Source organism: Colobus angolensis, unplaced genomic scaffold (assembly GCF_000951035.1).
Source record: "Colobus angolensis palliatus isolate OR3802 unplaced genomic scaffold, Cang.pa_1.0 Scaffold37, whole genome shotgun sequence".
Classification (NCBI taxonomy): domain Eukaryota; kingdom Metazoa; phylum Chordata; class Mammalia; order Primates; family Cercopithecidae; genus Colobus; species Colobus angolensis.
Genome location: NW_012117043.1, coordinates 9,087,829 through 9,100,915, shown reverse-complemented (window position 1 = coordinate 9,100,915; position 13,087 = coordinate 9,087,829). Strand labels below are relative to the sequence as shown.

Below are 13,087 nucleotides of genomic sequence, written 5' to 3'. Positions count from 1 at the left end.
AACAGAACTGTTTTAGGGTAAAGATCTTGAGGCCCATGAGGAGTTTTCTCTTGGGCAAATTGTGAGAGAGGTAGGTAGCCTTTTATCTTTGTAGCTATATTAGTTAGGAATAAAATTTGCCTGAGGCAGTTCCCAGCTTGACTTTTCCCTTTGGCTTAGTGATTTTGGGGTCCTGAGATTTATTTTCCTTTAACAGTAGCAAACTTCATTCTTTTTTCAACCTTTAATTTCCCCTTGCCATGTAACCTAACATATTCAGTGGTTGTGTTGACTAGGATGTGGGTACCTTTGTGAGGGTGGGTGTTACTCTACCTATCACAGCCCACGCTCTGGCCCCTAAAGATTCATATCCATCCACTTGCAAAATATATTCACCCTATTCCAACATCCCCCAAAGTATTACATCCAGGGAATAGTTGTGCAAATAAAGAAACTGAAATTTGTCACTCAGGGCTTGATCTAGGAAAGTTGTTCATACCCAGCACATAACTGACTAGAACACAAGAAGCTAATGTTATAACTAGATGGATTTTTTCTTTTTTTTTTTAGATGGACTCTTGCTTTACTGCCCAGGCTAGAGTGCAGTGGCATGATCTTGGCTCACTGCAACCTCTGCCTCCCAGGTTCAAGCGATTCTTCTGTCTCAGCCTCCCTGGTAGCTGGAATTACAGACATGCCCAGCTCATTTTTGTATTTTCAGTCGAGATGGGGTTTCACCATGTTGCCCAGGCTGGTCTCAAACTCCTGACCTCAAGTGATCCACCTGTCTCGACCTCCCAAAGCGACGGTTCCTGGCTTAACTAGGTGGAATTTAAAAGCACATGTTTTTGAAAAATCATTAAACTGTGTGCGCAGATTCTGTCATGCGCATCCCTGTGAAGAGACCACCAAACAGGCTTTGTGTGAGCAATAGAGCTGTTTATTTCACCTGGGTGCAGGCGGGCTGAGTCAGCAAAAGGAGTCAGCAAAGGGGGTTAGGGGTGACGCAGTTTTATAGGATTTGGGTAGGTAGTGAAAAATTACAAAGGGGGTTGTTCTCTGGAGGGCAGGGGCAGGAGTCACAAGGTACTCTGTGGGGGAGCTTCTGAGCCAGGAGAAGGAATTTCACAAGGTAATGTCATCAGTTAAGGCAGGAATTAGCCATTTTCACTTCTTTTGTGATTCTTCAGTTGCTTCAGGCCATCTGGATGTATACCTGTAGGCTTGGGCTCAGAGGCCCATTCAGTATAAACTTACACTTTAAAGTGTTTGGGATCATGAAGTCAAATTGTCTTAACAGTGATACTGTATGTTTCTAAAGCAAATCTCAGTTTGCAAAGCATTTCCACATTCATCCACCTGTGCTATCTAGTTTTGCCCCTGAAAATAACTTTCTGAGGAAATAGTTCAAATGTTATTCCCTCTTAGCAGCTGGGGGACCAAGGTTCAGGAAGTCATCTCCTTAGTCATGTAGCTACAAGGTACTAACACTGACACTTGAACCTTGGACTTCTGCCTTCAACTTCTCTGGTCTTTTACCTTTATACTCCTTGACTCTCAGTGGACAAACAATGTAAAATTAAATCAGAGTTGTAGAAGGTCAATTTTTTGGTATGTATTAAGTATCTTATAAAAATACACAGTGAAATAGTGAAAATACTTTAAATATATTTGAATATTTTGGAAAATTACTTATAATGGCAAAATAGAAAACAAAAATTGCTAATAGTAAGAGTGGTTAAAGGTGTGATAGATTCATAAGGTAAACTATAGCCATTAAAAATTGTATTTCAGCTAGAAAAATTCTCACAGCATAATCAATTAGGATACAGAATTATGTAAAGTATCATTTTAACTAATTTTAAAAATAGATGCACTTATAGATGAAATACTGGAATAATGTTAGTAGATTTAACAATTTCTGGGTAATGAGATTTTTTTTAATACTTTTCTATTTTCTCACAGTTTTCTCTGAGGGTATGAATACTCTGTAAGCTGGAAAAAAGTTATTAAAAGTTTTTTACTGATAATTGTGTGAGGGTGAGGCTGATTGTCTTTATTCCTAAATAATTTATGTATTAATAATTGTTAATTTTTATAGCATTTTCATATATTTTTTTAAAACACATGCATTTTGATCATTTAAACAGGTTTACTAGAAACCAACAAAGGATTTTGGAGCAAAATAACCAGAAGGAAGCCACCGGTGTAAGTGATTAGAAACGTTATAAAATAAACAATTGAACATTTTGCCAATTACAGTAAGAAGCAAGGTTTACCTAAAACAAGTCTTAAAAAGAGGGAGATATGCATTGATAATTTGGAGTGGTTTTAATGGTATAGATTACTTGCCTTAATAACTTAATGTTATTAAGTTAACGTTAATGTTAAACTGTTAATGTAATGTAATATAAAGTTAATGTTATTAAGTTATTAATAAGAAGCAGGAACCTATGTAGGTGGTTAAGATGGGAGTCATACTAATGTTGTCCGTTGGTTGAATGGAGAATTCTTCCTTAAAATGCATCCAAATAGGATCCTCCCCTCTACAAAGGAGAAAGCTATGATAAGTATGGGGAGAAAGCTATGATAAACTACATGACACTTTTTTTTTTTTTTTTTTGCTTTGTTTTCAGACTACCAGTGAGCCTTCTGCCCCATCTCAAGATCTCCTCGACCTAAGCCCCAGTCCCCGGATGCCTAGGGACACTCTGGGAGAACTCAACACCATGAATAATCAACTTTCAGACTTAAGTAAATAAACACTCAGGTCTTTTCAGACCAGCAGAAGAGCTTGATGTGAAACAGTTCTCCTTAATTACATGATTAAATACCACCTAAGAAGGACTGAAGACAGTTTGAATGTCAGAGCACTATGTTAGGAGATGTGATTACTTCCTGACAAATGGTTGAGTCAAACCCGGTATAGCAATGGGATGTATCTGGGGGAGGAGGTCCTTGAAACTCATCCTACTCACTTAGAATTTCATGGAATTCACCTGGCCTGCTTTGTAGAGGCTTTTCAGCCCAATGGCCAATACTTAAAGTCTACTCTGAACCTACACACTATTATCATTAGACTTTTCTGCTATACCTCAGCATCAGGTAAGGGAGTATCTCTGATGCAAGCGGAGAAATTTAGAAATTATAAGGTATGAACCAAGTGGTTGTGAAATGAAGAAAGAAAAACACAGGCTTTAAAGTCAGAAAAGTCCAAGTTGAAATGCCAGTTCTGCCACCTCTCAGCCACCTAACCTTTAAGACTCTCACTTTATAAAATGGGAACAATGATTGCCTTAAAGGGTAGTTGTCAAGATTAACAAACTAATGTTTATAAAATGCATTGTAAGCTTTGTTACAGCTCTCCAAGTTGTGATGTAAGCTCTGCTACAATGCATTTTATAAACATTTATAAAAGAGTTACCTATCTTTCTTACCTAACTTGTTATCTTCTGCTGTCCTTATTCCCAACAAGGGTTTGGTAAATTACGAAATGAGGATGATGACAAATGCTGAAATCCAGTTTTGCCAAATTAAAAGCAGTTTGTTTTTCTCATATGTCATCTGCTGTTTCCAGAGTAAAAATATTCAGTATCACTGAATTTGTGGTTTTCTTAGATCTCTACCCAGTTCTAAAATGTTGGCTACTTGTTTATGTAGGCTAGTGGGATGTGTAGAGTCAGTTACATTGGAGAGTTTTCCTGAGTTTTTCATAGAGAATTTTCAGAGGGGAAAGTAATTATTCCCTTTGGGGTATCTTACTTAAGATTATGGCCTGGAGGCCAGGCACGGTAGTTCACACCTGTAATCCCAACATTTTGGGAGGTGGATCACCTGAGGTCAGGAGTTAGAGACCAGCCTGGCCAACATGGCAAAACCCCCTCTTTACTAAAAATACAAAAATTAGCCGGGAGCGGTGGTGGGCACCTATAATTCCAGTTACTCAGGAGGCTGAGGCAGAAGAATCACTTGAACCTAGGAGGTGGAGGTTGTGGTGAGCCGAGATCGTGCCACTGAACTCCAGTCTGGGTGACAAAGTGAAACTCCATCTCAAAAAAAAAAATGATTATGGACTGGAGCTTGAGGAGAAGGTAGAGCTCAGTATGTACTATAACTTTTTACTTTTGTGCTGGGCAGAACAAGATATAAAATCCTTTCCATTCTGGATCAGCTTGGGATTTTAGAAAATCCAATACAATAATATTTCTTACCCTTACAACAACTTCTTCTCATGGCAGGGAAATTCTTTCTCTCTCTACCTATCATAAATGATGCTTTTTAATTTCTCTTAGAGCTAGGAAATCTCATGATTTTATGGTGACAGAAATATCTAAATTAATCTCTTTTATTTGGTGGGTTTTTCTTTTTTTTTTTCCTTTTTTCTTTCTGTTTTTACTGTAGAAAATCCAGCATAATAATTGACTGACAAAATGTTTTAAAGCCAAACAAGTCCATTTTGTGTTTTAGATTTCAGCTCTCCAAGTTCTGATGTAACAAACAACTTAAAACCCAGTCTTCATCCACAGATGGACTTGCTAGCCTTGGAGAATACAGAAATACCCCTGTAAGTATGTCAGTAACACTGCAGAACTAATATGACATTTGGATGCCTTACAATTAAGAAAACCTGATGGCTGGGCGCAGTGACTTACATATGTAATCCTAGCACTTTGGGAGGCCAAGGCACATGGATCGCTTGAGCCCAGGAGTTTGAGACCAGCCTGGGCAACATGGTGAAACCTCATCTCTAGTAAAAATATAAAAATTTGTTGGGCATGGTGGCATATGCCTATAATTCCAACTACTTGGGAGGCTGATGCATGAGAATCACTTGAATCTAGGCGGTAGAGGTTGCAGTGCAGTGCAGGTTGCGCCACTGCACTCCAGCCTGAGTGACAGAGCAAGACCCGGTCTCAAAAAAAAAAAAAAGAAAAGAAAACATGATAAAATAGCAAAAAATAGAACTTAAGAATCAGACAGTCCTGAGTTAGAATCTCAGCACTACTTCCTGCTAGCCATATAACCTAGATGAGTTATTTAGCCACTGTAAATGTTCATTTTTCTTCTAAGAATATTTTCTAGGATTCTTACAAAGATTCAGTGAGATGCTATATGCAAAACTCCTAATATAGCACTTGGTACATAGTAGGCCTTCAATAAATCGTCCCTTTCTGTTATTTTTAGTGGTAACAGGAGATGGGGGAGAACAGGGGAAATACAATGATAAAGGAGGCAGAAAAGCAATGAGGTTGAAAATTAAGAGTAACGGCCCCATCAGGTACAGGGCACTTGCTGTGTGGCAGGCACTCAGTTAAACTAGTTTTGTTTATTTCATCTAATCTTCACTAAAGTACTTAGGTCAGTGATGTTAGGTCAGGGTCTTGCTCTGTCACTCAGGCTGGAGTACAGTGGCGCCATCATAATTCACTGCCGCCTCAAACTCCTGGGCCCAAGGGATACTCCCACCTTAGCCTCTTAATAGCTGGGACTACAGGTGTGCACCACCATACTGGGCTAGGCTCATTTTTAAATTTTTTTGTAGAGATGGGGTCTCGCTTTGTTGCCCAACCTCGTCTTGAACTCTAGGCCTCAGGTGATCCTCCTGCCTTGGCCTCCTAAAGTGAGCCACTGCACCGGCCTGTTATCATTATTCCCATCATACACGAAAAGAGACTGCGACTTCTTGGTCATTTCTCTGTTGAAGGAACTAGAACTTGCCCAAGTTTGTATAGCCAGTAAGTAGCAAGTCTGATGGACTGATAGTCCATTATTAAACTTGGACTAATAAAACCTGATAGAGTAGCTGGAACCTCCTGAGTAGCTGGAATTAGAGGCGTATGCCACAATGCGCTACTAATTTTTGTGTTTTTAGTAGAGATGAGGTTTCACCATGTTGCCCAGGCTATTCTCAAACGCCTGGGCTCAAGCGATGCGGGTGCCTCGGCCTCCCACAGTGCTAGGATTACAAGATGTGAGCCACTGCGTCCAGCCATCAGGTTTTCTGATAGTACAGTATTAAAAAGAAATATTAATGACCTATAAACATATGCAATGATGTTCAACTTTACTTACAGAGAAATGTAAATTAAAGTCTAATAAGAAATCGTTTTCTACTTCTCAGGGTGGCAAAAGTACCAATATTTCATAACATTCTTTGTTGGCTACGGAAAGACAGTTACTATGACAAAATTTATGTAACTCTTCTAGGGGCAAGTGGCAATATCTATTAAAATTATAAATGCATTTATTTCTTTCAATCTGTAATCTTATGTGTATAAATTTATACCACACTTATACAGAGTTAGGTGTTTACAAGATTATTCTTTACAACGTTTTGGGCAATAGCAAGTAATTGGAAACAACTCAAGTATCCATCAGTTGGGGACTGTTAAACATCTGTACAACATATTACTATATAGCTGGGGGATAAAATAATCACCAATATATTTATTGCTAAGTAGGAAAAAAAGGTGCTAAGTAGTGTGTGTGTAATATATTGCATTTGTGTAAGCAAGTTGGAAATAAGAATATATATTAATATTTGCCTCTATTCACATAAAGAAACAAGAATGATACAGGAAGGAAAATAATGAAAAAGAGTGAAAGAGTGGTTTTGTAAGTTCCAGAAGAGGCAGGATAGAATAAATAGCAGTTGAACTTGCCTTATGCCAATGTCAATAGCTTTTTTCCTTTTAAGTGTATATATTTTAGATGATAGGCAATACATTTTCATTATTCAGATATCAAAACAATATAAAAAGTTGTATAAGACAATTCTTGTTCTCATTCCCTCTTCATCCACCCTCTTTCCCTTTCCCTAGTGTCACGCTCTACTCCCACCCAGATAATTACTTTGTTAGGTTCTAATTTGTCCTTCCATAGTGTCTGTAGGCAAATATGAATATGAATTTCTCCATTACTTAATAAAATGCAGCATACTATCACTCTGTTCTGAACCTTGCTTTTGTTTTTCACTTAACATATTTTGGCAGTGTGTTTATATCAGTGGATTTAGATTTTTTAAAAAGTTGCCTAGTGTTTTGTTGAAATACTTGTGTACCCAATCACTGAATTACTTTTCTATATTTAAAAGAGGGAGGGGCAGAGGGAGGAAAATGAAAAAGAAGAATCAAACTGGGAAGAAAAAAGAGCAAAATATAAGGGAAGAAGAGAAGAAAGGATTCATGTGTTGGGAAATGATAAAGTGTCAATGGCTCTCTCATGAAGATACTGAGTTAGGTCAGTTTCTTTGGTTGGCTACCTCATGTCTTGGCTATGTACAATACAAGTAAATGCTGACATGTAGGCAGATTGAAGTTGCTTGATAAATAATGTGGTTTAAAGTAGGTGATTCTGTTATAGTTGTCTTGCTAATCTTGTTGGGTAATATGAGAAAGAATAATACAGATAAAAATCCCATTAACAACAAGTATCTATAAAATTCATTAAGAGTCAAATTTCAGCTAATAGCTGCCTGTTTTAATCTGTAGCCTACTGGATCTAATAATTCAGTATGCATAAAAATCCCTTGGGTGACTGTCAAAAAGTTGATGGTCCCCAGAAACTCTGATTCTGAGAATTAGGACATGAGCATAGCTTTTGGGGGGCCACCATTTAACCCACTAATGGAACTTCTTGAATGTGGTTTGTGGCTTTATGTCTTTCACCAAACTTGTGATGTTTTTAGTCTTTTTTTCAGAACTACAATCTTTCTGCTCTCCTGCTGGAACCCTGATGACACAAATTTTAGACCCTGTGCCATTGTCTCATGGGTGTTTGGGGTCCTGTTTGTTTGTCTGTTTTACTCTTTGCTTCTCTCTGTTTAGATTGGATACTTTGTGATTTATGTTCAAGTTCACTGACTGTTTCCTCTGTCATTTCCATTTTGCTATTGAGCTCATTCTGTAAGTTTTTTTTTTTTTAATTCAGTTATTGGGGTTTTTAGTTCTGAAATTTCATTTTGGTTCTTTATATCTTGTGTTTTTGCTGTGACTTTATTTTTCCGTGATTTTTTTTTTTTTTAAAGATTGTTTGCAGTTCTTTGGAGCATGTGTACAATAGCTGCCTTAAATATCTCTGAGATAATTAACATCTGTGTCCTCTTGGCATCCCTTGTCTGTTACTGTCTTCTCATGCAAGCTGAAGTTTTCATGGTTCTTCATATGCCTCATAATTTTGGATTCTATCTTGGGCATTTTTAATGTTTTATTAGGAGATTCTTGGTCTTAATTTAAATCATATCAAGAATGTTGATATTTTTATTTTAGTATGTAAACAACCTGGCTAGATTCATACCACAATTTTACCCTTCTTCTATGGGGGGTGGCTCCAATGTCAGCTACATTTTCAAAGCCTTTGCAGTGCCATTCAAATATGTCTTACATATGTTCCATCCTGTGGTCAATCTAAGGTCCAGATGGCAGGTCGTTTGTTCACTTCTCCCCATTTTTGGCATCGTGACTGAGGTGGGATCTAGGGGGTGAGCTCAGTATTTCATAAACAACTTCATGGGGTTGTTTTCCTGAGTCCTCCATCATCGTGATTTATCTGGCACTTTCTAGTTTCCTGGGACTCCCGTTTTTGTTTCTCCAGTCATAAAGCTGGAGCTTTAGTTACCCTATGATACCACACATTTCCTTGACTATACTTATGTCTATGACTAAATGGCAGGAGAGAAAGGAAAAAAGCTGTGGGTATCACAGCTCCTATTGAAGAAGAAGATTCTTCTCACTGTTTCAATTTCCTACAAGTCCCATTGCCTCTGCTGTCGCTACAGCCACTTTGGGGTTGCCTGTGGTTTGGGGTGTGAGAGAACAGAGAGAAGAGGACAAAAACAGGACAAGAGATTTCCACATTCTGAGTGTTAGGATTATTTTCCCTTTCCTGCTCCTTGAGAATGAGAAGGCTTCTCCTAGAGCTCTGTCTGTTCTCATTGATGCCTAGGGTTCAGGCTGCATTGCATTTGGTCAGGAAATACAAAGGGACAGAAAACGGTAAATTCACCAACAGTTCAGTGATACTTGAATTCTGGTCTTCTTTCCCAATGAGGCTGCTCCTATTATTCAGAGTCCTCAAATAGTTGCTCTATGCGTTCTGTCCACCTTTAAGTGACATTCAGTGGAGAGACAGGGTGCAGTACATTTGCTCCACTTTATCCTGGACTGGAACCCTCACAGCTTTCTTCTTAACCTGTGTTCTATACTACTTCTCATCCTTTAGGACATGATGGGGTGGACTAAAGGCTCTGTTCTTAGTGTTGTGTGCATATGCCACAGTCTCAGGGCTCCCACTGCCCATGGCATCATAACCTGATGTGCACTGAAAAACCAATTGTTTTATAAATAGTTATTACAAAATGACACATTGTGTGGTCTGAAGGTAAATTTTAGGTTTTGTTTTTAGACTAGGAAAATGATCTTACTTTTTGCATTTGTGTTCTCACTGTAGGGTAATCATTCTGTGTTATCACACTATCCTAGGTTTTCCCAAAGGATCAGCCAAAACCTCACCTCAAGCCACGCATACGATAACGTAAGTAACAAGACTCTTTTCTAGCAGTGCACCTAGTCAGCAGATTCTTGTGGCCAGAAAAGAACTCATGGTCATTAATTCCCATGTTCTGCTCAGTATTGTGTTGATGCACAGCCCCTGTTGGCAAGATGGTTAAGGATCAAAATTTTTTTGGAGTTTGTAATTGCTGTCTCCACTTCCTTTGCTTGTATTCTCTTTGACAGACTTCAGACACGCTCTTCTACCACTCTGTGGACATAACTCTTGTCAAGATCACTGGTGACTTCTGTATTATGAAATTTAGAACTGCAGTTCCATAGTCCCTCATTTTATCTAATTTATCAGCAACAAATGACAAAATCGATCACTTCCTCCTTCTTGCACACATGGCTTTCAGACATCAGTCACTTTGGTTCTTCTCCTGCCTCACTTTCATTTCTTCTCCATCTCTTTTGCTGGCTCTTCCTCCTCTACTGACCTTTCATTGCTGGAGACCCCAGGGATCAGGCTTCAGACTTCTCTATCTACATTCATTCCTCTGTGGTCTTTTGGTCTCATACCTTGAAATAACCATTCAATCTCTGACAACCTACAAGTTTGTATCTCTTGTAGGTCAGACCCCTTCTCTAAACTCAGAACATATATCCACTTTCCACTTAATATCTTCTCTTGATTTCTTCCCAGTCTCCACTCTGAACCTGCCCTTCCTGTAGACTTCCCACCTCAGTCAATGGCCTCCACTCTCAACCTGCCCTTCCTGCAGGCTTTCCACCTCAGTCAATGGCCACTCTACTCTTTGCTGCATAGGTCAAAAACCTTGGGTAATAGTGTTTGACATCCACCTTTTTACTTTTACTTTTAAAATATGTCAATTATCCAGCCACTTCTTACCACCTCCACTTCTGCATCTTAGTCCAAGCCACCATCAGGTGGACATTGCAGTGGCCTCTAAGGGAAGCCCTGTTTCAACCTTTGCCTCCGTTCGCATCCCTCCTGCCCACCTCAAAATCTATTCTGAAAACAAAAACGGGGGCATTCTTTTTCAAAAAGTAAAGTCATATTATGTCACTCATTTGCTCAAAACCCACCTATGAGTTTCTTTCTCACTCCATTTTACTCAGTAAACGCCTGAAATGCTGATCTGACCACACCTGTCACCTCTCCAGCCTCACCTCCTGCCCCTCTCTACCTTGGCTCACTCTGTTCCAACCACACTGGCCATCCCCACTTCAGAGACTGTGAACTTGTGTCCTCTTCAGTAACCACAAGACTCACTTTAGTCAAGCTCTGCTTAAATGCCCCCAATGATGAGACGTTTCCTGACCACGACCTATTAGGGCAGTATTCTACTTCAGTCTCTCTCCCACCCACTACTCTGCTTTTATATTACAGCACATACCATTGGATATCTGTTTACATCTGTTGATTGTCTGCGTCATCAGGGCAGGAACTTGGTCTGCTTTATTGCTTTATTAATAGTGTCTGGCAGCTGATAGGTACTCAGGATATATTTGTGGAGTGAATGAGGAAAATTCTGAGAAATTTCTAATTATGATTTTAATCTTTTATCAGCCCTGATTTTGTTGTGTCACTGAGTGCCTCTCTATAGATTTAAGATTTTTTTTTTCCTACTCAGGACTGAGATTTTATATTCAGAGTGAAACAACAGAGAATCTGGCCTGAGACATTGAATCTGCTTCATTTTTAAAAGCAATATATGTTTTGTTTTGTTTTTTCAGTTTCTATGGGAAATGGGGTGCATTAGGCATAAATCCAGACAAACATATAGTAAATTCTTGCCTTTGAGATAGAGTCTCACTCAGTCACCTAGGCTAGAATATATAGCAAGATCATATGATCATAACTCACTGCAGCTTCAAACCCCTAAGCTCAAGCGATCCTCCTGCTTTGGTCTCTGGGGTAGCTGGGACTACAGGTGCAAGCCACCATGCCCAGCATTTTTTTTTTTTTTTTTTTTATACATGGGGTCTTGCTGTTTCCTAGGCTGATCTTGAACTCCTGGGCTCAAGTAATCCTCCCGCCTCATCCTCCCAAATTGCTGAGATAACAGGCATGAACCACCATGCCCAGCAGAAATGAAGTAAATCTCATAGGTTTTGATTACCTAAAAATACTAAAGTAATAATTAAAAACAACTTGTTCTTGTCCAGTTCAAAGTATATGGTTCTTGGAACAGTGTACTTGGAAGTGTAGGAGTCTAATAAAAAGCTTAATGTAGAATGTTTATATGAACATGTGTTATGCTTTCTTCAGTTTCTGGAACATTCAAATTCAGTGTTTCTACAGCCGGTTAGTCTACAAACCACTGCAGCAGCACCATCAAACCAGAGTCTGCCACCTTTGCCCAGCAATCATCCAGGTACATGGGACCTTATTATTTGCATCAAATAAGGAAACTTACGAGAATATATGAGTCTGCCAGAGATTCGTTGGTAACTGAAAATAGGAGAAATTAGAGGTGCTCCTTTGTATTTTTAAGCTAATGAAACAAATTCAGGGCAGATACCATTATGACTGACTATAAGAGACTGTAAAAATGCTTGTGTTAAACTGACTATTGTGTTTTGACTGCTAAGGTAAATGAACCTTTAGTTGAGGTTTGGAAACCTTTCTGTTATATACAGATTTGTTGAACTTGGGAGTAGCATTGGAACACCAGTCTGTTTTGGTTGTGTTTATTAGGATCTAATATTTGAAGTCTAAATTATAAAAAGAATATCAATTGCATGTATTCCTCGAAAAGCACAATGTATGTTTACTGGTCTCTTTTTTTGCCTAAAGCGATGACAAAAAGTGATCTCCAGCCACCTAATTACTACGAGGTAATGGAGTTTGATCCCTTAGCTCCTGCTGTCACTACAGAGTAAGTCATTTATAAAATGATTAATCGATTTTTTTGTCTTGGTTCCCTTTGATAGCAGAGCTAACAGGCTTGGTTATACATTTAACTTTGTTTAGGTCTTGCCAGAAATTGATGGCCTTATTAAAAATGCCTTATGAGGTTTTATGGCAGCTGTTACTCTTAATGGTCTTATCGTTCCGGCCTTGTGACTAAAAAATAAAAATGCTGGGGTTGCACATTAAGAAGTAACTGGAAGTAACATGCTTAATGGACTCCTCGTAGATTCCTTGGCAGAAAGTCATGTTTCTTTAGCTTGAGAAGGGTACTAGTCACTGGTGACGTAAGTTTATGCCACATTGATGGAATATTTTAGCTGCTCTTTAAGAACTGATCCAAAAAAAATCTTATATTAGAACTTGATTTTAGTCTTCCAAAGCATTAATATAACAATTACCTTTTACTTAAAATCCTTAAAGCAGCATTATTGTATGATTTCATATTGGGCAAGATACATAAATATTAGTGGAATGGTAAGGTCCTTAGAACTTTAATATACTTTGAGTGACTGAAGGTTACTCCCCAAATTGTTAAAAATTATTAAAGCACGTTTTTTGGAAATCATTGTTCAGAAACTGACAGCCTACAGGCTGCATCTTGCTTGCAGTTGGTTTTTTTTTTTGACCTGTGCAGAATTTAAAATGTGCATTTTAAAAATTGCTGGTTCGGGAAACTTTC

At 38.5% G+C, this 13,087-nt stretch overlaps 1 protein-coding gene across 5 annotated transcripts in view; it reads left to right on the top strand.

Annotated features, from left to right (window-relative positions):
* TOM1L1 (target of myb1 (chicken)-like 1) overlaps positions 1 to 13,087 on the top strand; it is a 58,592-nt gene that overhangs the window by 34,066 nt on the left and 11,439 nt on the right. For 4 of the 5 annotated variants that reach the window (XM_011953753.1, XM_011953754.1, XM_011953756.1 and 1 more), the window contains 6 exons: positions 2,130 to 2,187; positions 2,616 to 2,733; positions 4,447 to 4,543; positions 9,459 to 9,510; positions 11,764 to 11,869; positions 12,292 to 12,373. In XM_011953753.1, the coding sequence (XP_011809143.1) occupies positions 2,130 to 2,187; positions 2,616 to 2,733; positions 4,447 to 4,543; positions 9,459 to 9,510; positions 11,764 to 11,869; positions 12,292 to 12,373 (513 nt within the window). The remainder of the gene's footprint in view (positions 1 to 2,129; positions 2,188 to 2,615; positions 2,734 to 4,446; positions 4,544 to 9,458; positions 9,511 to 11,763; positions 11,870 to 12,291; positions 12,374 to 13,087) is intronic. The other variant, XM_011953755.1, reaches the window with a different exon arrangement.